Source organism: Onychomys torridus, chromosome 5 (assembly GCF_903995425.1).
Source record: "Onychomys torridus chromosome 5, mOncTor1.1, whole genome shotgun sequence".
In the NCBI taxonomy this organism is placed as follows: Eukaryota; Metazoa; Chordata; class Mammalia; order Rodentia; family Cricetidae; genus Onychomys; species Onychomys torridus.
In genome coordinates this window covers 78,276,369-78,303,124 of record NC_050447.1, presented here as the reverse complement: position 1 = coordinate 78,303,124, position 26,756 = coordinate 78,276,369, and the positions used below count along the sequence as shown (strand labels likewise).

At 42.8% G+C, this 26,756-nt stretch overlaps 1 protein-coding gene across 1 annotated transcript in view; it reads right to left on the bottom strand.

Moving 5' to 3' along the window:
• The window catches only part of Armc3 (armadillo repeat containing 3), an 81,836-nt gene that overhangs the window by 14,401 nt on the left and 40,679 nt on the right, over positions 1-26,756 (bottom strand). Inside the window, exons 11-13 of the mRNA XM_036188193.1 lie at positions 9,937-10,186; positions 6,538-6,674; positions 1,625-1,793 (exon numbers count right to left, since the gene is read on the bottom strand). Of these exons, the coding sequence (XP_036044086.1) occupies positions 1,625-1,793; positions 6,538-6,674; positions 9,937-10,186 (556 nt within the window). The remainder of the gene's footprint in view (positions 1-1,624; positions 1,794-6,537; positions 6,675-9,936; positions 10,187-26,756) is intronic.

Sequence of the window (26,756 nt, the reverse complement as noted above, 5' to 3'; positions counted from 1 at the left end):
GACCTGCATGGCATCTTACAACTGTCTGTAACTCCAGTCTCAGGAGATCTAATGCTCTCTTCTGCCCTTCTCAGGCACCAGGCATGCAACACACATGGTGCACATATATATGTGCAGGCAAAACACTCATGGACACGTTAACACAGAAGAAATGAGAGAAAGTTCCATGGGGTCATACCTCTAGACAAAGAACCACAGGCAACTAGTGACTGCTAGGAGAGAGGGGACCTAACCTCTCCTACGGACGAGTCGTCTTATTGGTTATCCAGTGCAGAGTGATCAGCCCTGAAACCATATACCCACAAACAACAAAAATGGACTCTTAGCATATTCTTGCCCTCTCTCTGTCCATCTGTTGGTCTGTCCATCCATCCATCCATCCATCCATGCATACACATACATATATATGTATGTAACAATATAATCAAAGAAAAAGAGGCTATCAACTTGAGAGTGGGAGGGCATAGAAGGGATTCCAGGGTGATTTTCTCAGCCTGAGAGAAAAAGGCAGACTAGATAAACTTCTAAATCTTTTGATCAAGTTATAGATTCCACTCCAATCTAAGATAGTTTTCATAATCTTTTCAAAACAATGCAAAAAAATTGTTTTAGTCTTCTAAAACTAAAAGAGATCCTGTCACTCTATAGGGGATCCTGCCCCATTTCCCATTTCAGATTAAGGTCTTGATCTCATAGAGGTCTTCAAGAATCATATGATCTGGGTTCCTCTACCCATCTGGAGTAATCTCTACTGTTCCGTTTTATCAGCTCTGTTCCTATACTGTCCACCACCTGCTGCTATTCCTTAGACATGCGAGGCACATTTGTCCCTATTCCTCTATTGCCTAGAAAGTTCTCTTCCAGATAGCCGCCAAGCTAACTTTCCTCTCTCTCCAAGTTTTTATCCAGATACCATACTCAGGGCTGCCTCACCACCATTTTGAAAATGGCAACTCTCTGCTTTCTTACCTCATAGTTTTGTAGATGCCCTCATCCTGACCCTGTTCTACTCCCCCTCACCCACCACCCACCTCCAGCTCATTTGCTGTTGTCTGGGTCCTCCCTTTGATCCCATGGAAGTGGAGATCTTTTATCTTTTTTGTTCTGTTGACACAGTCAAAGCTGCAAAGTTGGAAGCGTAATACTTTCAGAGTGAACAAATCAGAATGTTCTTTATATAGAATAGTTTCATTGAATGTTTCAAAGATTCCGGCCCCTCTCTGTCAGCATTGCCCTGTGTGTCCATATTCTGTGTTAGGTTTCCTGCTCCTGTCTTTAGTTCTCCTGAAGCATCTTTGTACTAATGTTATTGTAGTTCTTTCAAAATTACTCATTGTTGAATGAAATGAGCTTTGTGGAGCAGTTTCTCGGTGGTTTGTGTGTGTTGTGGGTGTTACTGTACTTGAACGAACAAGCTGACTTAAACTACTAATAAAACAGAACCTAGTTAAAACTACGAGAACACAAAATCTTATAGCCAGAAGAAGTCCTGGCTGATGTGCTGATTTTCACTTTTCTATCTATAAAAATACAAAATATGTTTGGAGCTTATTAAATAGCAATGTAAGGGTATCATGATTAAAGGGAAAATCATAGTAAAGCACAAATAAATGCTATCACTTACCCGGCCGTAATCATAGAATCCATCACTAATTATGTTGCTTGATGACAAATAGCCAGTCTGGCTATATTTCAGGGAAAGATTGTTGTTGAGCAATTTGTTATAGGCTGCCTCACTGAACTTATTTTTCCGACTTACTGATAGATTAATGTCTTCAAGGATATCTAGGGCCCTGTCAACAAAATTAAAACAACAACAACAACAACAACAACAAAACCCATTTGTTTTCTCCAAGCCAACTACCATTGAGTTCCCATTTCTATCTTTAGGCTCCTGAGTGAAGAATTGAGATGGAAAGGTTAGTGCCTCCCCTGCCTTTTTAAACGACGTAAAACTGACAGAATTATGAAGACAAATCAGCGCTTTCTGCGAACACAAATGCCACGCAATAACTCATATTCAAACAGTGGGTAGGACATGGCCTGGATAAATGTCTCCGTCAAAAGCTTGGTTGGCCGCCTGTGGCACTGTTGGGGGCCGAGGAGAACACTGAGGCGGGGTCTAGCGGGAGGGAGTTAGGTCATTGGTGTGTGTCCTTGAAAAGGTTACTGGGAGCCCCCCTTCTCCTCTTTGCTTCCTAGCTCTCTGAGGTGAGCAGCTGTGCTTGCCTCCCCCCCCATGTCCCCACTGTGAGCGCCTACTGAGATGTGCTGCCTCACCACAGGTCCAGACCTGTGCAAGGAGACCAAGGAACCGTGAGCAAAAACATCTGGAACTCGAAGTCAAAATAAGTCTTTCCTCTTCATAAGTTTCTTTCTCGGGGTGATGTCACAGCAACAGAAAACAGGGGAAGAATTTTTTTGTCATTTCTTTAATTTTTTAGGTTGTCATACAAAGTAGTGGGTTCTATTATGACTTTTTCATACATTTGTTTGCACCCTCACTGGCCTTCCTCATCCTCCTTGCCCCTCTATTGCTGCCTCTCTTCCACCCTCTGAGCCCCTACTGTCTGTAATAGAACACGTCACTGTCACACGTAGTCTAGGACCCTCTCTTTCCCCCTCCATCACTCCTTTAAGGTTTCTTCCTCCCCTCTCAGGGTCTCCTTTCAACACACACATCTAAGTACACACATACATTTAATTTAAATATAGGTTCTACAGAGGAGAAAAACATGCATGTTGTTCTAAGTCTAGATCTGGATGCCACTCAGTAACCTCCAGTTCTATCCGCTTTTCTTCAGATGTCATGACTGCAGAGTTCTTCAGTGTTGGATAAAATCTCACCGTATGCGTCACCACATTTCCTTCATCTGTTTGTTAATGGATATTTAGGCTGGTCTATTTCTCAACCATTTTGGAGGAACATTTGGATGGTCTCTGTGGTGTGCTTACTTACAGTCCTTTAGATGCAGTTTACATGCCTTCTAGCTGTGTATAAGGGCTCATCACTCCTTAAGTCCTCAGCAGCATTTCCTGTCCTTTGTTTTCTTGATGTCAATTTTTCTAACTGGCTAAAACTGAATATCAAAATAATTTTAATTTGCATTTCCCTGATGGCTAAAGATGTTGAACAGTTTTTCAGATATCTGTCAGTCAATTTGTATTTCTTCTTTTGAGGATTATCTAGTCCGTTCATTAGCGCATCTATTGACTGGATGATTCTTCTGATGTATAATCTTTGCAGCTTTTTATATGGTCTAGTTATTAATCCCTTATGATCTTTTTGTAGTTATTAAAGATATTGTTCTCTTATGAAGGCTGTCTGCTTATGCTGGGGACCACATTCTGCTGTGCACAAATGAGAAATTCAGTTTCATTTGTGAATTCTTGGGATTATTTCCTGGGCCCTTAGAATCCCTTTCAGAAAGTCCTTGCCTGAGCCTATGCTTACAAGTATTTTAGTTTCGTTTTCTTCTATCAGTTTCAAGGTTTCAGGTCTTACACTAAGGTCTTCTACCTACTTTAAATTGTCCTTTCTACAGTACAAGAGATGTGAATCTATTTACTCTTCCACACGTGGAGATCCATTTTCCCCGGGTCATTGGTCAAACATGCTATATTTTCTCCGATGTTTTGGGCATCTTTGTCAAAAATCACAGGGCTGTGACTATGGAGGCTAATATCTGGGACCTCTATTGCATTCCATTGGTCTACATGTCTATTTTCATGCCATATAGGTTCTGTCACTATGGCTCTGTAGTATAATTTAAGGTCGACTATTGTGACACCTCCAGCATTGCTCTTTGTGATTAGTGCTGCTTTGGCCCTTCTGGGTTCTTTATGCTTTCACATGAATTTCAGGATTGTTTTCTCTAGTTCTGTGAAGAATGTCGCTGGAGTTTTGATGGATGTTGTGCTCAACATGCAGATTGTTCTTAAAGTACAGATGGTTTCACGTTATTATTTATTTATTTATTTATTTATTTATTTATTTATTTATTTATTTGTTTAGGGGGTTTTTCGAGACAGAGTTTCTCTGTGTAGCTTTGCACCTTTTCCTGGAACTCACTTGGTAGCCCAGGCTGGCCTCAAACTCACAGAGATCTGCCTGGCTCTGCCTCCCGAGTGCTGGGATTACAGGCGTGCGCCACCACCGCCCGGCTCATGTTATTGATTATGCCAATCTAAGAGCACAGATTGTCTTCCCATCTTCTAGTGTCTTCTTCAACTTCATTCTTCAACGTCTTAAAGTTTCCATTTTAGAGGACTTTTACTTCACTGGCTATGTTCATTCCTAGATATAGTTTTTATATAATTGTAAATGGGATTCATTTCACTCCTCTTTCTTTCTTAGCAAGTTTAATGTTGGCACGTAGAAAAGCTACTGCTTTCTGGATGTTGATTTTAGATCCTGCTAGCTGCTAGAAGTATTTGTCAGTTCTAAGAGTTTTTCTGTGAAACATTTAACATCTTTTAAATAAAAGATTAAGTTGTCTGCAAACAAGGACAATTTGACTTTTCCTGTTTGGATCTTGTTCCTTTCTTTTTCTTTTTGTACTAGCTAAGACTCTATGCCCTGTGAATCTCAACAGTCACTGCCTGCGTCTTATTCCTGGTTTAAGAGATAATGATTTTAGTTTTTCTCCACTTAAAAAGGTTGGCTTGCCGGGCGGTGGTGGTGCACACCTGTAATCCCAGCACTCAGGAGGCAGAGGCAGGTGGATCTCTGTGTGAGTTCGAGGCCAGCCTGATTTACAGAGCTAGTCCAGGACAGGCTCCAAAGCTACAGAGAGACCCTATCTCGAAAAAATAAAACAAAACAACAACAACAACAAAAAATGTTGGCAAGGTTGGGGATTTAGCTCAGCACTTGCCTAGCAAGTGCAAGGCCCTGTGTTCAGTCCTCAGCTCTGGCAAAAAAAAAAAAAAAATGTTGGCTATAGGTTTTTTGTACATTCCCTTAATTCTGTGGAGGTATTGTTTTAGAACATTATTTTAGCTATGCAAGGATGTTTTACATTTATTTATGCTACAGAACGTTATTGTAACTATGGAAAGGTGTGTTACTTTTTTTGTGCTGCATTTGTTTAATGATGTAAGGATGCATGTTTAATTACATAGAGACATGTTGCATGTGTTTCACCTTGCCTGCCAAAGGCACCTGATTGGTCTAAATAAAGAACTGAATGGCCAGTAACTAGGCATGATTCGGGAACTGATTGGTGGCCAAAAAGAAAAAGCCTGGTACAAGGTATAATCCTTTTTTATTTTCTGATCTCTTCAGAGCTTTTATCATGAAGGGGTGTGGAACCTTCCCAGATGCCTTTTCTCCAGAGATTGAAATGGTCAGGTGATTTCTATTCTTTTGTCCACTTATTTGCTCTTTGTCTTAGGGTTTCTAGTGTCATGAAGAAACACCATGACCACAACAACTCTTATGAAAGAAAATATTTAATTGGGGCCGGCTCACAGTTCAGAGGTTTAATCCATTACCGTCATGGCAGGAAGCATGGCAGTGTGCAGGCAGACATGATGCTGGAGAGGGCCCCGCATGAGAGTTCTATATCTGCACTTGTAGGCAGCAGGAAGTGAATGCCACACTGGGCCTGACCTGAGCTCTGAGACCTCAAAGCCCATCCCAGTGACTCACTTCCTCTAACAAAGCCTACCCCATCAAGGCCACACCTTCTAACAGTGCCACTCCCTGTGAGCCTATGGGGCCATTTTCATTCAGACTACCACACTCAGTTACACCATAGTCCCACCCAGTGTCTAATCTTCTTCGTACGCTCTTGAAATCAGGCTCGAAGAATTTTTTGTGCCTATGTTTATCAAGGCAATTGGTCTATTGTCTTCTTTTATGGTTACATCCTTATCCAGTTTTGAGAGTGAATTTGGTAGTGTTCCTTTCTATCTTAGGGAACAGTTCAAGGAGCACTGGTGTTAGCCGTTCTCTAAAGACTCCGTAGAATATGGTCCGGCCTTGCCTTTTCCTTTCCTTGTTCATTTAATGCAGAAAGAGTATGAGACCCTAGATTTTGTCAACAAAATTACGTAATAAGAAAAAATGCTTGGGAATGTGTGGAAACCTTCAAACTTCTTTTGCTATCATGTTAAAGAGAACTAAGCTCATCTGCAGCTTGTGGGAAGAACTGGGAGAAGGACGCTAATTAAATACAGATGATCAGGTGAAAGGGTTTGGTGTTGCAGGGAGGGGGATTAAATAGAAGTGGTCCAGCCAGTTTACTTCAGCCTTGAGTCTAGGAAACAGGATTGTGTTTGGCAAAGGTGAATGAGAACCATTTATGAGGATGAAGTGGAAAAGGAAACATTGGAAATGAATGTGGAACACTCAAGGGAGGCATTGTCAGGTGCACAGGAAATTGAAGGATGTCCTGCCCCAAGTGGCCCCTCCTGAGTGCTAGCCTAAATGACAGTGCAGCCTCTACTTAATGCTTCTTGGGTCTGAAGGGTCTTTCATGTTCTGTCTTTCATGTTCTGTGCCTGAGCTAGAAGAAAGGAACATCTACTCACCCAAGCCTGCATAATTCAACAGCTGTCAGCTCATCACTGGCACAGACCATCACCGCCCAGCTGGCATGCCTTCGGACCTCATCATTCTTGGAGTTCAGGAGCTCAACCAGGGGTTCCAGACCACCACACATCCTCAACTACAATCAGAAACCCAAATTTACATGTTAAGAGTATAGAAATGGGCTTGGCAGTCCACACCTGTAATCTCAGCACTCAGAGGCTGGGGCAGGAGGCTCCTGAGTTCAAGGCCAGCCTGTCTCACAGAGCAAGAGCCGATCTGCAAATCCCAGGGCTGTCCTGTCAATATGGTTCATGGGCAGAGCACTGCCTGCCATGGCTAGATCCATGGGTTCCATCCTCAGCAGGGCACGGGGAATAGGAAAATCAACATTCATACTTCAGAAAAATCTCATGATTTGACTATGAAAAGGTTTCAACTGCGCAAAGACAATTTTAGAATGTGTCAATTTAGAGTTCTTACATTCGGGGGAAGTCTGCCAGTCTTTACAAGAATCCGCTTTTCCATTCTAAGTAAGTCATTGCAGAGTTCTTCAGAATTTCCCTGGGACAGTGTGGGGAGCCCATCCTCTCTCTGCAGTATGAGGGTTACTCTGTGCTTATCTATCCTGCACCTGAATACTGAAGGTTCATTTGGTCCTGGACAGACACAAATGTGTCCCCTTCCCCTGCAAATGCCTTTGTACATGTGATAAGGATGCTGGGACTGGAGATGACACTGCACTCTCAGACAATCTCAGTGTCCTTGCAAAGATTCCAACAGGAGGAAGACAGGAGTGCCGGAAGCAGAGAGGATACAGTGGGATACAATGCTGCCGAGATCATCTCTGAAGGGGGAAAGAGGGGCCATAACCCAAAGAATGAAGGTGTCTCTAGGACAGTAGTTCTCATCCTTCCAAATGCTGGGACCCTTTAATACACTTCCTCATGTTGTGTAGACCCCCAACCATAAAATTATTTTCTTTGCTCCTTCAGAACTGTAATTCTGCTGCTGTTATGAATCATAATGTAAGTATCTGATATGTGGGTTATCTGATATGTGACCTCTGCAAAAGGGTTGTTCAACCCCCAAAATGGTCATGAGCCACAGGTTGAGAATCACTGCTCTAGAAGCTGGAATGGGCAATGGGACTGAGTAACCCCCCTCCTAAAAACAAAACAAAACAAGACAAAAACAAAAATGCCTTCAGAAAGAGCACATCACTGGAGACTTCTTGGTTTTAGTTCCTAAGACACATGGGAGGGGGGGGGGATCTGGTCTCTGTTTCTCTAAAGTCATGGATTTTTCTTGTTTTAAGCTGTGAAACACTGGTAATTCAATCTGGCAGCACTAGGAAGTAACACACACACACACACACACACACACACACACACACACACACCCACAGCCTAAGTCAGTAGCATAGCCAAAGCTGTGCTGAAAAAGTTCTGTAGAAAAGGAACTTTGTGTTTTGTTATTTTTATCATATAAAAGTTGCTTCTTTGGGGGAATAGAGAAGGAAAAGAGAATAAGAAAGTAGCTGGATGGAGCTATGTTACTTATGCCATTAAATAATTTCTAGGTATGAAATTCCAACTGGAAAAAGAAAGATCTGAAAGTGTGGTTTGTTGTGGAATATTATTTTAAGGTGTGTTACATTTGTTTATGCTCTGGAACATTTGTTTAATGATGCAAAGATGTGTTGCATTCTTTTCTGTTGCATTTGCTTGACTCTGTGAAGCTGTTGTTGCTTTGCCTGTCTAAATACCTGATTGGTCTAATAAAGAGCTGAATGGCCAATAGCGAGGCAGGAGAAAGGATAGGAGGGGCTGGCAGGCAGAGAGAATAAATAGGAGGAGAAATTTGGGAGAAAAAGATCAGAGAGCAAAAGACGGAGAAGGAGAGAAGGCATCAGGGACCAGCCACCCAGCTACACAGCAAGCCACAGAGTAAGAAGTAAAGAAAGGAATATAGAATAGAGAAAGGTAAAAGCCCAGAGGCAAAAGGTAGGCAAGATAATTTAAGAAAAGCTGGCTAGAAACAAGCCAAGCTAAGGCTAGACATTCAAAAGTAAGAATAAGACTCCATGTATTTATTTGGGAACTGGGTGGCAGGCCCCCAAAGGGTAAAAACAACAAGAAAAACAAAAAACTAACAGCACTTGTCTTGTGTCTGAGATACAATACTACACTCTCTAAGTCTAGAAAATGGAAATAACATTTCAGGAAATGGTGTGAAAGGCAGTATTTAAAGTCAAGAGCCCATGTGAGCAATGATCCAATTTCAAGCATTCTCATGTCCAACATCCATGCCTCATCATACAGGACTCACTGGTTCATTTGAAGCATGGCATACTTAGGAAGCCAATTTTCTGACCATATTTACTTCTGGGTATCAAGATAGAAATCTAATGCCATGTGTTCTTTTGGCAGCGAGCTAACTTATTAATTCCTCCATCCACTCATTTTCTCATTTATTTAACAGCTATTCATTAAATAGGCATTACAAAAGTCAGGCGTGGAGGCCCACATCTGTAACCCCAGCTCTTAGAAAAGAGAGGGAGAGGGATGGTGAGCCCCAGGCCAGAGGCTAACCCTGGTTATGCAGTGAGACCCTGTAGATAAATAATACATAAATGAACATTGTGGTGTAACATGGACATTGGGCAGGAAATTCCATTCCTTTCCCCAAAGCTTGAAGGAGTTTATAATTTTCCCTTCAAGAACCATAAAATGTGGAGTAGGAAAACAAGGAAAGATATGGGGGGGGAGGGAGACAGGACAGCCAAGCTGGCCGGCTTGGAGAAAGGCGGGTGGGGGAGGTGGTAGAGCCGGCTTTGAATGAGAAGAGAAATTTACCAGGTGGATGAAAGGGGACACCACCTTTCCATGCAGAGGAACGGAGGAGGAGAAAGAAGAGTGTGCATGGACTTAGAGAGTGGATATTTCTGTATTGTGGCACTCTAGGAAATGCGGTTGCTTGGGCTGTGGGGCAACAGGTGCAGGTCATGTAGGGTTTTGTATATAAAACCCACCCAACCAGCTTCCCTCTTACCCACTGGGGACCTGGCAATGGTGTAAGGAGGGTCACAGGCTGAAGGGTCAGCATGGAGAGGGAAGGCAGGGGAAAAAAAAATCTGCAGTGCTCCAGGCTAGACCCCTCTGCAAACACAGAATAGCACAGCCGCCGGGCGGGCTGTCACTTCGCATCGCGTTACCAACATTCAGCACAGTGCCTGGCACAGAGCAGTAAGTAGATAAATACCCAGAGGCTAGCTGGACGACACCCTAGTAGATGGGTAGGAAGGAACCGTGCCAGCAGGAATGAGGACAGGTAGAGAAGATTGGGTAGCGCTCTGAGCAGACGGAATGACTCCAAACCATGTACCCGTCCAACCTCACCTGGTTGCGGGCCTCCACATCGCAGGCAGTGGCAGCCACGGTGAGCGCGGCAGTGCTCTGCACCACAGTGTTGGTGGAGTGCAGCGGGCCCTGCAGCGCGTTCATCACTTCGTGGCTCTGGATGACGGTGCGCAGAGGCTCCTGTATGGCCATGTTGGTCAGCACGGTGGCGGCATTGGCGATGGCTCCGTCCCGCTTGCTCGACAGGATGTTTATCAGCGGGTCGATGGCGTCGGCTTCTGCGGCAGCACTGTGCACAGCAGGGAGAAAAAAAATGCTATTCTCTCAGTTCAAGGCAGTATCCGAGGAGTCTGTAACCGGGTTTACTCGAATAAGCACAGAGACAAGGATTTTAGAAACAGAATGATTTGTCATGTAATGAACCCAGAATGGGAGTGCCAGTGATCTAAGAGCAATCTGGGGGAAATGAGTGAAATCAAGGAATCCTTGGGTTACAGAAAATACATGATCAAAACCTCTTGAGCTCTTAAGTGTTGTTCGGTGAATTTCCTCAGTGGGGATGAGTGTTAATTGCCAACTTGATACAACCAGGAGTCACCTGGGTAGGGTCTCAGTGAGAGTCTCAGTCTCCACCTGATTTGGTTGCATGTCTTTGGAGCATGTCTTGGGTGGGGGGGGGGGGTATCTTGATTCTGGTAATTGAAGAGGAAAAATTTGATCACTAGGGGTGGCACCATTCCCTGGGCATGGGATTCTACACTAGATGAGTGGGGAAAGCCAACTGGGCACTAACACCCATGTCTAAATGCATAGCTGTCTGCCCTTGACTGTGGGTATGATATGTCTGGCTGCTTCAGGTTCTTGCTGCCTTGGCTTTTCCATGGTTGATGAACTACAACCCCTAATACTTGACGAAGGAGTCGGGTGTTTTGGCCAAGGCATGCTTGTGATGATTAAAGATTTAAAACATTTGATGGGAGGGGCTGCACTGTGTTAAGCACCTGAAAAATAACCCTGTGTAATAAGATAAGGAGCACACACTGGCCCCAAAGGACCCACAAAGCCCAGACCTGCCAGGGCTGTCATCTCAGCTTTGGGGATGGCAAGGAGTTCAAGACCTGTCTAGACTATGAAGTGAGTTCAAATTTAGCCTTGGCTACTTGGGGAGACAAAACAGACAAAGGGGTCAGGAAATAGAGCTTTGTAGTAGAGCACTTACCTAGCACTTATGTGGCTCTAGGTTCAATCCCCAGTAACACAAAGACACATTAATAATAATAACAACTATTTGCCTAAGTCATGTTAATAGAAGCCATCAGGACAACAAAAATTATTAAGGCTCCATTAATACAAACATCTCAAATGTGAACATTTTGAACTTATATTGCATATATTCCTTTTTCATTTAGGATAGTATCATAAAAACAGAAGAAAAAAAAAGTGTCCCAGTGCATTTAATTTGGTAACATCATCTAAATCTGCTTACTATGAGGGATGACCTGTGTCCTCAAAGACAAAAGCTATGACAATTGTCCTGTCCAGCGCCCAGCAGATGACAAATGAAATCTAGGTAAGGAGACCAGTGGTCCTCAGGGAGAGTAGGCTGTAATGACCATACAAAGGAGCTCAGAAGGAAGAGAACAAAGCCCAGGCTTAATGATGGGCTAGCAGACCCACAGGCCTGCCTGCCTGCATCCTTGGCTTATTAGGCTAGTCCTTCCGAGACATATTTACTACCTTCCAGGTGAAGGTGATATCCAGCTTCACTTCTATGCTTCTTCCTGCTCTTGGGATACACTTAATCCTTTCTATGATATCTTCCTTTCTTTAGGAAGATATAACCAAAATTGACTTGTATAAACATGTTGGAAGGCCCTCCATCTGAGTATAGTAGCTAGGGGTCTGTTGTTGGGATTTATTTGGGGAGGCTCTTTGGGTGTCCCACCACCCAGCTCCCAAATAAATCACACATGGAAGCTTATTCTTAATTATGAATGCCCGGCCTTAGCTTGGCTTAGTTTCTAGCCAGTGTTTCTTAAATTATATTATCTACCTTTTGCCTCTGGGCTTTTCCCATTCTCTAACTTCTGTTAAATCTCACTCTTATTCCATGGCTTGCTGTGTAGCTAGATGGCTGGATGGCTGGGTGGCTGGGTGGCTGGGTGGTTGTCCCCTCGAGTCCTCCTCCTCCTGCTCCTTCTTCTCTTTCTCTCCTCCCAGATTTCTCCTTCTATTTATCCTCTCTGCCTGCCCATCCTGCCTGTTTCTTCTTCCTGCCTCACTATTCAGCTCTTTATTAGACCATCAGGTGTTTTAGACAGGCACAGTAACACAGCTTCACAGAGTTAAACAAATGCAACATAAACAGAAGTAACACACCTTAAAACAATATTCTACTACAGGGGTCAGTGTTTAGTTCATTTCCTTGGGATAAAATACTCTTACGTGGTCATTTGGTTTTATAAATAAGGAAGATTTTACACTTGATCTTAGTCAAAGAACTGAAAAACAATGAATAAGAATGACTTAGAGCTTACTGTTTTATCAGGAACTGCTCCTATTTTTGCTTATGTAGTTTTACAGTTCAAATAATGAATTTTAAAAAACTTTCTGTAGCATCTCTCTCTCTCTCTCTCTCTCTCTCTCTCTCTCTCTCTCTGTGTGTGTGTGTGTGTGTGTGTGTGTGCAAAACATCATACACAAAAATAAAATTAAATAAAAATAATAAAAAGACTCAGCTTATATTTAAAATAGAAAAGGGAGGAGGAGGAAAAGGAAGAAAGAAGAGAAGAGGGAGAGGAGGGACAGGAGGAGGAGGGGGAGGAGGGGGAGGAGGGGGAGGAGGAGGGGGAGGAGGGGGAGGAGGAGGAGGGGGAGGAGGGGGAGGAGGAGGAGAGGAGGAGGGGGAGGAGGAAGGGGAGGAGGAGGAAGAGGGGGAGGAGGAGGAGAGGAAAACTAAGAAGTAGTGAGTAGTGAGACTAGGGATTTCCATAAGGAATGCCTGAGCTCCTGGGCCTTGTGCTCAGTGTTGACATTCTAAGGTAAAGACGTGCCTCGCCTTGGTCTGTGGATGGCTGCCTTTTGCTCCTTTTCTTGCTCTTTATGAAGACAATAAAAGAAGTACATAAAAACTTAGATGCTTAAAAAGCCCAAGTTTCTGGTACACAGGGGAAGAAAACTTTTACTGCACTGAGCAGACCAGCCTCCCAGAGATAAACCAAGCTTTCAGCCTGAGGAAGAAAGGCACACACTGGACCTCCACCCTCTGCCTCCAGTTAATTTTCTGTGTAACTCTGAGAAACAATTACTAAAATGAACTTGTGGCAGGAAACCAAACCCTTTTTTCCTAAAAAAGAGCTAATTACAGTGATAGAAATATAATACAAAATTTGTAGATTAGAAATTTGCATTCATTGTGTTTCTTTGAAACCCATCATATTGTTTTGCCTTTTACTGTTTTTAATACGAACATCCAGAAACCAAAGGCTGTCATAGTTTAAGAACATATTTCAGTTTTCTTAACAGCACAGCATTATCCAAGCACGTGAGAGGGAAGTCAAACTGCTGTATTATGAAATCCAGAATTATGGGGCCATATGTCACTACAATAGTTAGAAAATATTTTCTGATATTTACCATCTTTCATTGCCATCCAGTTGGAGTTTACTCAAATGAGTTTAAGTATAAACTTAAAAAAACAAGCTAACAACAAATATGGAGATGACTAAAAACATCTGTGTGTACGTGTGAAGAACAGAGGTTCAGTCTAGCACGTTGGTGTAGCCAGCCTAACCAGGTCCTGCCTATACCTCCCTCTACCACTATTTCCCATCTCAATCTCTTTTTCCTTCCCCCTCCAACTAAATCCAACCTGGCCCTCATGTGGATTAGCACCAGTACAGGAGGTCCACCCACACAAATAGTCCTTGACTTACAGTGTGAGTTGGGAGTTTTCAAAAGTGACGGGCATTCAATAGAAACCATACCACAGGTTTTCAATGTGGACATTTTACCTGGTTGGCAACGTATCAATGCATGCCATAATCCATTTCTTCTCACTCCCTGCCCTTTTTCCTTCCTGCTTTCACTTGTCCTCCCCCAGTACCCAACAGTGTGCTGTAGCATGAGGCTATGATGTCAGGTAGGCTAGGTGCATTAACTGCATTTGGACTTAATTTCAGTTCTCAATAGATTTGTGGGAGTATAGGCCCATCATGAAGATCATCAGTCAGCAGGTCCTAATGTGTCTCTTGCTCTTCCAACCCTTTCTCTACCTCACTGCTAATGCAATATTTTTACATCCTAATCATATTGCTTCCAATATCCAAACTTTCACAGTTTCCCAGCTGTCAAGATAAAGCCCAGATCACCCACACAGCTTCCAAAGTCCTGCATGCCTAGCTCTGCCTCCCCGGTGCCCCACACTCTCTCCTCTCCTGTAACTCCTGCTGAGTCTCACTACACAAGCTCTTCCTACTTCTGACTCCTTCTCTTCTGGATAATTCCTTTGTAGTTTGGTACAAGTGGCTTTTCCTCAAGAAAGGGTTTCAAGATCCCTACACTCAGTTCTTTTTTAAAACCTGAACTTCAACCCTTCTTAAACACACCCATTTCCTTTTGTTCAGAAAACAAATTTTTGGCACACAATCAAACATAACAAAATATATTTCACATTTGTCATGGAAATCAGCAGTTTTCCACTGGAGTTCCCCAAACTTACAATCAAATAAGCAAACCAACAAATACAAAACAAAACAAAACAAAAAACCAGCAAATCCCCTTCAACTGATGGCTTACAATGCTATTTCACATGTATGTGTTTACACTGATGTTCCTTTGCCCCGAATACCCTCCCCATCCCTCCTGAACTTCTTCCTGGAGAACTACATCTCATTCAGTAGCTGTTCCACGGTGCTGTGCTCTGTGCTGTCTTGCTAAGGCCTCCTTGTCAATCAACCCCCGCCTGCCGTGCCTACTGCCCACTACAGGCTTCCTGGAGCCAATGTTTGCCCCTTATTTGATTTGTATCTCCAGTTTTGGGGGGACCAAGACATTTTTAATGCTTTGGATTAACTCAGGGTAGTGAAGAAAAGTTTGGGGTGGGTTGAGAAGGGACGATGAGGGAGAGCCAACGCACTGGGATGTCTAGGCTGACCTAGATTGAGTTCAGTCCGTCCAATCCTCACCACAATGCATTGAGACAGCTTTTAGATGAGGTTAAGTCATGTAATTTTACACTTTAAACAAAGAATATATTAGGAACCTGTTTATTTCTTATACTGGGGAATCACTGTCTTTGCAAACAATGATTCTGAGTGTGTCACAAAGCTACACCATTTGGTCCTGGAATTGGATCTTTCTGCTGGTTTGAGAGTCCTGTTCAACAGATCTGTGATGGCTGGTTACATGAATCAAGGGTGACCTTGGGCATTCTGGAAATCTGTTTAACAGAGCCCACATACAGGGTAATATGTGGAACCCGGCGGAACAGATGGTAACATTGGCAATAAGAATCTTGTTTGTTAACAGTGATTACAACCATTCCCACCAGCACGACTTTTCATATGTCTCTGAGTTTTGTTGCACCAAGGAAGACATATTGGCACAGCCAGGCTTCAGGGGTGGAGAGAGGCACTGTCGGCATGGCTAAGGATGGCACCTGGAGCCGTGCCAGCTGACAGCGGACCTGCACAGGGGAAGTGCTGCACCCACTGAGAAGCAGGCTTTGGGACAGACAGCTCCTCTTACCACAGCCCCAGCTGGAATGCTGAGAGCAGGGGTCCTGACTAGCTCTTCCTGTACCTGCCAGTTTTTAGTGATCCAAAAAGTGAGGTGTTGGGCTGCAGAGACGGCTCAGCTGGTAAAGGCGAGACTCAAAACCAAAAAGACAAAAAGTGTGGTTCGCTGTCCATTCCAGAGTTGAAAACAGGGATCACCTCGCCACAGCCCTCCGCTTCAGAACGCTGGCACACACACACATACACACACACACACACACACACACACACACACACACACATCCCGCAACTGTACACCAGGGCTGACAAAATTAGCCAAGAAGATTTCTTCTTTTAAATAGTGTTTAAAGAACCTTTGGCTGTAAAGGGGGGAAATCGCACCTGCAGGCATGTGCTTAAAATGAAAGGTTTCAAAGTAGATGATAATTAGAAAGTAAACATTAGCCAAAGACACAGGGAAAAATAGAGATGTGATAAAGTACTCAGAGATGTGTGTGGAAGCAAACTGTCTGTATCATAATGCTCTGCCTTAGCTGTTGTTCTGAGGCTTCCAGAATGTTCTTTCGTACAGCTTCTCTGGCGTTGCGGTTTCTACGCAATCTATGAAGCACTATGTTCACATGTTCTTCACATGGTTCTCAATGAAGAACTATGCGGCCACAGACTCAAGCATGCTGGCCCAGCACTTCCACAGACAGCCCAAATTGTTTTTGTTACGGATTTGGAGGCAGTCAATCAAAGTCCAAGGGAATCAAATGTAATTTTCTTACACAGAGTGACGAGGGGTCTTTATTGACCTATCTATTCGATCACAATTCTCTACTTCCCTTATGTCCACCACCCTCTGTTTCAAAAGCCGGACTGCTCTGCCCATAATTAACTGCCTGCCATGGGAAGAGAACAACTCTCTTCATTTTACATGGTTGCCTGGTCTCCTAATAAAACAGGAATGATGGCCAAGGTGTTTGGCTGCTCAGAATAAGCGGCTTTGCAGTTACCAGAGGTTTCTGTTTCTCCTGTAGATCGGTCTGTAATATCTGTAAAGGACATGGAATAGCATACCACCGTAATTAAAGATATCATTTTATTTTCTTCATAAGGACACTGAACGCTCTAGTGTGACTGAAAAAAAAAAAAAAAAGTAAATCCCCAGCGCTGAGCTATGTCCCTCTTTCTCTATGAGTTCCATACAGGGCCCTGGGGCCCCTCTTAAGACCCCAGGACCACACTTCTCCTCATGATGCTGTGATACTTTGTTTCACTTACACTTCACTTCTGTCACTTTAGAAATTAGTCTTTTAAGATGACTGCTGCGCTGATGCTCCCTTGTCATCCTGGTGCTTGGGAGGCTAACATGGGAGGATTGGGATAGCCTGGGCTACTACACTGTCTCAAAACTGAACTATAGTAGTTGTGCGCTGACGTCTCCCAGACTCAAGCTCAAGGAACACAGGTCCTCAAGGCCTTTTCTCTATCCCCATGGCATCTCTACAGGGGGAACAACATTCTACCCAGAAAGCATTGGGAGAAGGCCCTGATGTGATTAGAAAAGGATCCTAAGCTCAAAGATGCATTTTTAGATAAATGACAGGATGTCCTAGAGAGGGAGGCCCGTCAGGCCCCTAATGGAAGTCATTTCCGGAGAGAAGAGCCAGGAAAGCTGCCAAACCGAGTGGCTCAGAGGTTCAAACGGTGGGCAGTCTACAGTCCAGCTATTATTTCCTAGCTGAGAAAGAGACAATTCGGATGGACAGAAAGTGTTCACGAAGGGGTTAACAACATGCACCGGACTAAAATCCTGACAGTGTGACTTTTAATCCATTCTCTCTTCACATTTATCATGAAGGGATTTGTTTTATCCATTTGCTTGCTTAATGCCTGGTTTCCTATAGCCCAGGTAAGCTTCCACCTCGCTACATAGTCAAAGATGATCTCCCACTCCTGACACCCCTGTTTCCACCTCCTCGGTGATGTGATTAGGATCCTTTTCTAATCACATCAGTTTCCAGCATTACAATATTTTCAGGAGACAATATTTTCTGTGACTGCCTTCCCTCTCCAAGAAGAGCAAACGTAGAGTCTGCTTATTTCACTTTGTTGTTGTTCAAGGAATGAGGGAAGGCGGAGAAGAGGGGAGGGCGGAAGGCAGAGATGAGAGAGAGCAGTCTGAGGAGAAAGATGGAGGGGGAAGCAAAGAGGAAGGATTAGAGATGCAGACTGAATTCTGCATAGAGAACAAGAGCCTCCCACACTTCCTGAGCAACAGACACGTGGGAGCCAAGCTGCAAGGGTGCAGGGACCGGGGGACAGGCTGCATCTCAGTGTGAGTGTCTTGCCTACCTCTGGTAACCTGGGGAAGTACCATGCCTCTACTTGCTCAGGAACAAACGCACGTGAAGAGGACAAGGACAGCCCTTCTCACATAAGACTGCTGTTGGATCCAAAGATAGGCTCCACTGGGGTACTTAGCTAAACACCTGCCCATAACTGCCAGCTGCCAGCAGCAGCAGAATCTAATATCTATTAGCCACTAGCAGGAGGATTTTTGTGGCTCATGGGAAAAGAACACCATATTTCAGCGTTTGCATGTGAGGATGAAACCTTCATTTTTCAGACAACTTTCCAGCCAGACAGCCAAAATAAACCTGCAGGACTGGAACTGGGGCTTTTTCACCATCGGATCTGAGGCCTCTCCATGGAGGTACAATTAATCAGCAGTAAGGGCTTATTCATTCTCAAGTGAAGAAAAACCGCAGCGAATGATTAATATGAAAAGTCAAGGGTGAATACAAACTAACGTATAGGTTTAAATAGGCTTCAAATTAAAAGAGAAATAATCTAAGGATATCCAATCTGTTTGATAATTTCCTGTGGAAATCAGTAATGCCAGAAACCAGAGAGTACCAGCAACTTTAAAATGTTATGCAAATATCAGCCCTGCTCTGTAGGTAATAAAAGCAGCACGGATAATTTTCTAATTGAACATTTTATGAGATTCACTGAGCCTCACAAAACTGGTAGCTAATCAAATTCAAACTGTTTGTCAAGGTCTGGCAAGGATCCGCTGACAGAGTAGGCACAGGGAATCAAGCGCTTTTATTGAAAACTCAGTTTCTCGTGCTGGGGGCTTTTCAACCCCAGTATGGTTTTTTCCCCAGCCAGTATAAGCAAAGTAATAACAAGATTCGACCATATGGACAGGAATAGAGAAGCTAAAAGTGGACACGAGAAACAGCCTTGGGAAATCTGAACAGAAGGAATACAGGAATAATTCATACGTATATCGTGAAGATTCTTTCTGTTTTATCACTTAAATACAAAGTGCTTTTATTTATGTTGTGTGTGTGTGTGTGTGTGTGTGTGTGTGTGTGTGTGTGTGTACCATGACATGGATGTACAGGTCAGAGGGCAACCCTTGGGAGTCATGTCTCTCCTTCTAGGTAGGACCTGGGCATCGAACTCAGGACATGGGGCTTCGTGACAAGTGCCTTTACCTACTGTCCAATCTCAGGGGCTCTAGAGGACTTCTAAAGTACCAAACTCTTTAAAATATCATCGCTAGTTAAAAAAAAAAAAAAAAAAAAGGATCATTCTTCAGGCCTCCCAAACCAGTTCAATTTATGTCGCCCGTCACTTATATTGGGAGACCGCCAAGGTTCTAGAATTTCACAACAAATTTACACAAGAATTCTTAAACAATCTTTTCTATTGCAATGGGATTGATTCATTCGCGTCTACTGCTCAAACGTGCTGTGGCTGTCCCTGCGATGACACAGCGCGACAGATATTCAGCCACCGCTAGGGAAAAAGAAAAAGGTGTCAAAACATTGTGAAATGACAGCACCTGGGACAAAGACAGACACAAACATCTGCTAGCCGTGTATTTAGCGGTAAAATACTATCGCAGTGAAATGCTTTCCAGATCACAATCTTTTAATAATGTTCCAAAAATATTATTTTAGGCTCACCAGAGTGTTTCAAATTAAATTAGTGTGTGTTTCATTAAAACACAGAGCGAGCAGTCCATTTTTGCCCCTCCCCCAGCCCCCTCCGGAGCCGCCACTAGGGGGCAGTGGGAAGACGCGGTTCCTGCCGCTGTGGGTGAAGGGAAATCGCTCAGAAAACCTGTTTCTTAAGAAAACCCCTGCGCGACAAAGACAATAACTGCGAGGCTTGGGCTTTAGGTCCGACCCACACATCAAACCTGTGCGCTGCGTTTGCGTCTTTCATGGGTCGTTTCGATGGCCAGTGTTTCTTCAAGCTCCCTGAGTCCCGAGACCACTTGTCCTAAGTCAATCTGAGTGTTGCCCAGAAGCGGGTCTAGCGCTAATTCTCAAAGGACACACAACTACAGCCATCTCGGAAGGGTGTGCCGCCTCCCTCCCTGCAAGAGATGCCCAGGGAGATGGGAAGGCGTGGCGTGTGGCCACTTTCAACAGATGTGTTTTCTTGTATCCTAGTCTTCAAAATAACCGGTCATCACTCACTCTGGTACAGCCATCATTCTACAATAAAATATTGGCGACTCTAAGGATAATCAGTCCCACATCTACAAGTTAAAAGACATACAAAGGAATGGTAAGACAAACACAGCATATTATATTACCAGCCCCACTCTCAGCTTTATTTAATTGGGTGCTGATTTTTTTTTTTAAACTTTAAACACACACACACACACACACACACACACACACACACACACACACACACACACACACACACACACACACACTTTCTGCACGGGCCAGAGATAATTCCCACTTCAGCACAGACCATCTCTGTCTAGGTGACAGGACTATCATAGCATGGTCACTAAGTGAGTCCTGGATTGTCCTGAGACATGCTATATGAGGTACTGGCTTTTGCAATAGTATATAAAATTCTATTCTGGGGATGCATTAATTTTTTTCTCCACACATTATATGGTTTTCTTAGACATGATTACTCAACACATAATTTTCATGGACATTAAAGAGGCATTACCTGCCTTCCTCCAGCTTTATTTAATGAGCAAGAATTTTTTCTTTGTTTCTATATTAGTCAAGAGAAATTTTAATACAAATAATACAAAATGACCAATCATTCATATTGGCATGGATATACAGCTGAAGCTATTCGAAAGTTAACAAAGCACTCAGGCACACAGTAACATGGGGCCCTCTACCCCCGCATTAGCCCCTTGGGTCTGCCTTACTCATCAGCTCTTGTGGTCTTGGCCAGAGGTCACACAAAAGTGGAGCAGCCCCTAGAGATGAGCTTGTCTCTGCTGTTGGGAAGGCTTGAGGTAGCCCAACAAATAATCCATTTATTATTTTTTTAAAAGTGAACAGTCTATGTGCTATAATTCAGAACTTTCTTGGGTTGCTGCTCTTGTTGGCAATGGAGAAGCTATACAAAAGGCTGAAAATTTTACAGGGGAGTGGGGAGGAAGGGGTCTTTAAAACTATCTTCAAGGAGAAAAGGTGGGATGGTTATGCAGAATCTAGGTCAGTATGGTTGAACACACCATTATCTGTGAAGATCGAGCCTTAGTATCAGATTTCATTTTATTTTAGGTATTAAAATTGCTGTAGTTATTGCTTGCTATTTGCTAAAATTGTATCTTTTTAAAAAAAATGGTATAATTTAAAAATACCCAACATGTATACTTCCTTTTAAATCTTGCCATGGTTTATCAAATAGGTAAATTTAGTTATCAGCGCAAAGGGAAATGAAGGTTGCTGAATCCTTTCCATTCTTGGGGGCAGCTTTGAAAACTCTAATTCTGATCAGATCCAACAGATGGCAGTGACGTTATAAATTGTTTAAACTATTCTCATATAGGACCAGCCACTCAGAAGGCTGTCAACCGCAAATCATTCTCTCTGCACTTGCATAAATTATTTAAAATTTTGAAATGATTAATTGGGTAGAAAAGAACAGAGTAAATAAAACATGAAACTCAACTGAAGATATTTCCTACATCCAAAAATTAATAGCTTCTCATTTCCAAAAATCATTACACACAGAGGACTGTCGAGTAGATTAGCAGCATACCAAGAGAGGGCGGCTTTGCCAAGTTAGCCAAGGGGCTGCCATTCCCACCCTTGGCCACGGCTGCGGCTTCTCCATTTTCACCCACTCTTCCACCAGGGCTTGTCTTCCCCTCTCTCATTCTATTTGCACACTTCAGACAATGTCTTTCTCCTTTCACTTCTAACAGGGGACTTGGCAGCTCTCACCTTTCACTACCCTTCAGATAAGTACTTTGTTGCTTCTTACTCATTAACCTTTATTCTGTAGAAAATACAGGGCCCGAAGTGAGAACAGAAGGCTTTTAGAGGGAAGCCACTATTGTCTTCAGGGTGGCTTCTGTGATCCAAACATGCTTTCCCTGAACATGGCAATGTTACATGTGCAGGCAGCTTCAGTTTTCTGGGTGGTAAAGAGCTCTTTAAAGCAGGTAACAACTTTAAATGAAGCACACATATGCACAGCAAAGCTAACATTCACAAATGAGTGAATGGTTGGTAATAACACTTAAGTAAAACAATGGAAATGTAGGTAGCATAATCAGTTTCTACATGATTTCATTACCTCAAATACACAAACAACTTACATTTACGTAGGCAAACTATGCCCATTTTACTGTTTATTAAAATAACCATTATGTCTCTTTATAAAAGAGTTATTAACCAGAACTCAATATAGGAGGAGATAACTGTCTTTACTAAAATACTAATGAATTTTGTCAAATTGAAATTTAAAAAACAAAGGCCAGGCAAACACGTCTCCCAATGCCCATCTTACCATTTTTATCCATGACTATGTTTTTAAACATTTGCTTAACTGTCACACTTTTAAAAATCACCCATATACATCAGAAACTTATTAAACAAGGTTTACAACACACAAATCTATAGAATATCTATAGTGAGAGACTAGAAAAACATGTTTGCTTTCCTACTAGTTAAATAATTAAAGTATACCTTTGATTTGCATGTTTAAAATAAACTGTGTGACTGTGCTAGTGAGGAATCTGGCCCTGAGTCCAGCTTAAGTTGGATCTAATGATTTAGTAACAACTGCTCGGGTGAAGCCACAGAAAATACCTCTTCTCAGTTTGTGTCTTCATATAATGTTATATTCTCATTCTCCCCTCTCTCTGTCTCCTCTCTCTCTCTCTCTGTCTCCTCTCTCTCTCTCTCTCTCTCTCTCTCTCTCTCTCTCTCTCTCTCTCTTTCTCTCTTTCTCTCTCTCTCTCTAAGATCTAAATCCATACTCTCTTTTGGCAATGCAATACTAGGTATATGATGCCCATAAGGAGAAGAGGGGATAGCTTAATTTTATTTAAATTTACTATTGGTCAATAGTCTAGTAATATTTTCCTTTCAGTACAATACCCATTTTCTCTAGAAGGCTATTCCTGGGAGCCAGATCGGCTAAAGACTAGGCAATGAAGTCAAGAGAGTAACTATTCTGAGTTTTAAAGGGACCATAACTTTTCCCTTTTAATGTGCTAATAGTTGTGTCTAAAAAACATGATTTAAAAAAACAGTTATGATTTCTTTATTATCTGTTACCTTTGAAAACAAATCACATGAAACACTACAAAACAAGCAAATGTCTTGAAATTTGTATATAAAACAAAGATTACTTCTAGTTTCAAACTCCCATTTTTTAGTAGTGTTCCACTTAATCTTTTACAAAAAGGAAGACAAAAAAGGAGTTCAAATATAGTCTCCAACTATTTTTTTTTCCTTTTTAAGTGCTTTTTAACTAAACACCCACATCCCAATATCAAAGCCGGTGCCTAACTCAGATTGGTTGTGTACATTTCCAAGATAACATCTTGTATTTTGTTTCCACAGCTTCTGGTTATAGAAACCCCAGGCTCTGCTGATAAAGAACTGGGGCTGGCTGCTGCTGACTGCCTCTTCCAATAGTCTCCAACAATCCTCTGGAGCCATTTCTCTCAGCTCACTGTCTTCATCCTCATTAAAATCCACTGTTGCTCCAAGTTTGGACATTTCCTTAGGCTTCCTTGACCCAGGTCTGACGGAGACAGCAGAAGTCTTCTTTAGAACTGCCATGGCAAATACAAACTTGGAAATCTTGGCAGGGTTTTCTGGAGATAGGCAGATGGCTCCTCAACCCCCACTGGAACTCCCCCTCCTTTGGTGAAAGAAACACGTTTCAGTGGGTTCTCTCTTCTTCAGGTCCTCCAGCATTTCCCGTTTACTGAAGCTCCCAGGCTTCTCCTCTCCAGTTTTCTCAGCTGCCATTTCCCCATCACACCACACTTCCCCTTTTTCACTTTGGGTGCATTTTCATTATTTTCTTTTTTAATCTCCTGCCTCCTCTCCCACCCCCACCTCTATCTATCTGTGGAACAGTGATGTTCTAGATGCTTGGAATGTGTCAATGAATAAAGAGCAGAAGGCTGCTCCCTCCAAGGACTATAAATAGCAATCAAGCCCACAGGTGAGCCTCACGAGACGGAAGGCAGTAAGCAAGCAATGAGGGCCTGCAGTGTGTAGCAGTGTTTCAACACTAGCAATGGTAGACTGCTTTCCAAGGTGATTTGAACAGTGACTGACTTGGCTTTCTAGAAAAAACATTCTAGACAAGAGGAGTGTCAGTTCAAAATGCCCCAGGCAAAATACTTCTGGACCTGGAAAGAACATATTTCTAGAACATATTTCATGGCCTATTTTACCCTTTGTAAAAGAGTTGTTTTCTTCAACAACGATAATTGTAAGTGTGTTAATGAAGTAAGCTACAGTCTCATTTATGAGAACTTGGCAGGTGGGCTAGAAAGGGCTTCTGAGAAGTTGGAGCATGTACTTGAAAAACACACCCTCCTCTATGGCTTTCATATAAAACTGCACAAGGCTAGTTACCTGGCACCCAGGCTTCTGATTCACACAACAGCAGAGATTTCAAGGGAATTTTGGCAGGGAGGAAGTTATGGAGTCAGCTAGACAGGTCCAGAGATTGGAGATGAACAAATGCAATCTTCCAACAAAGGGCCCAGGGAATCGTTGGAATCCCTAGGAGGCCATTCCCTCAGAATCTGTACTCAGTGAGAGCTGAGTGGCCCCAAGCCCCCTAAGGGTCCTTAGAAACAGCACTGCTGAGAACTTCACAGGCACAGATTCAACCTGACTCTCCCCTTCTCCACCCTCTCCCCTCCCCCCCCCCCCCACCATGGCCTCAGTAGCAGGGTAAACAGTCAGAAGGGGAGAATGGGAACAGTTTAGAACCAAAGTCAAGCAGTTTCATTCATACTCATTACAAACCATTTGAAGTGTTGTTCTGTGAAGAAATAAAGTTTAAAAGGCCCAGAAAGCTTGAGTGTCCATGAAACCACATTTCACAGAGACCGCCTAACAGATAGCACCCCTGTACTAACTAAAACACCTTAACCCTGAAAGCCTTCCACAAAGGGGCCTGGATGGGCTTGGTATTTGCTGACGCTGTTGAGAAAGTCTCCCATCTACACATCATTGTTACAGGTGAAGGTGTTTTCATGTGAAAAACAAGACACATGGTAGCCTGAGATCAGATATATTAGATGAGAAATTAATGTATAGGTAGGTTATAAAATTCCATTTTTAGATCATAAAAATTTGAATTAGAAATTCATTTTAGGCACATTAAGATGTGACTGTAGGAGACCAGACACCTCACGGCACACCCACAGTATTTATGGCCACTACAGTACGTCGTTACCAGTTAGGTTAGAAATGAGCAGGTGTTCCAAAAGGTCTCAATGCACCTGGATTGCGTGCTGGCTTTGCCTCCCTCCTTCACCATGAGCCACAGAAAGCGATTAGAAAATCACAAACTCAGCCCCCCAGCAGCAGAATGGCATGTGCTGGGAAGGTCTTGGTGAAATAGCTTGCTTCCAAAACGGGGATTCTGTGGACCCCAGGAAAGCTAGGTTTATGCTAACTGATGTTTAAATACAGTCAGAGGAGAAAACATTTTCTATTAAAAATAGCCAATCGCATTTACTTCTGTTGGATTTGACTTTATAATCATTGAGTTATTAGCATTCTAGAAGGATCTCCAAGTTGGCCTGGCTGGCTTCCCTGTTTTTGGTTGACTGTAAGATCTTTTCTGACTCCAGTTTTCAGCATCTGCTATAAATACACCAAAACTGATTCATTCTAAAAAAAAAAAAATATTTACTTCAGGGTTGGCTCAGCAGTTAAGAGCACTTGTTACTCTTGCAGAGGATGGTGGTGTGATTCCCAGCACCCACACCTTGGCTCACAACCATTGACAACTCCAGTCTCAGGGGGTCCAAGGCCCTCTTTTGACCTTTGAGGGTACAGGCCATTAATGTGGCTATGCATACATATATGTGGGCAAAACATTCATACATCTATAATGATAAATACATCAACTAAAAAAAATTTCTTTCAAAATTATTTTTAGTTCAAAAAAAAAAGAGTAAAACTGTACAGATCTCTCTCAAAGAACACTAGTAAACCCCTTACCAAACACAATGAAGAAAAGGTTGAAGGAATGGAGGACACTCCTGAAAGGTGAGGACAATCTGGCCTCAGATTAAATTACACAGATGAAGTAGACCAGTCTCTGAGAGGACTAGCTGCCTCCTAATTCCTTTGGGTTTATACAGAAATGTGAAATCATAGATGCCAGAGTCATATCAAGGCATGCATACACTCATGAGGCCTGTATTTAAGTATTTTAGATAATACTTAAATCCAAGTAGACGATGGAGAGATTTTAATGGTGCTGATAAAACTTCCTGAAATGGTAGGTCTGCTGTCTTCAGATCATTGCTTCCTGTGTCAGAAGCATCCTAAAGGCTAGCACTTGGGTGGAGAGAGACGGCCGTGGCTTGGGAAGTGAGTCCCACTGCCTCTGACGGAGGAGTTCCCTTGGTTTGGATGCCTCTACTGCCAGGTTTTCAGGGCATAGATTTTAGTCACTCTACTAACAGCTTACAAAATACTTGCACAGGAGTAGAGAAAGAGAAGAACAGTAAGAAAAAGACTACATGAGGGAAGAGGAGGCTATCCTTCAGTTAGACAGGACAATTTGAACCAGAACTTCACATACATAAAAGGATAAGAAATAGCTGTTAGTTGCATACTAAGTAAGATG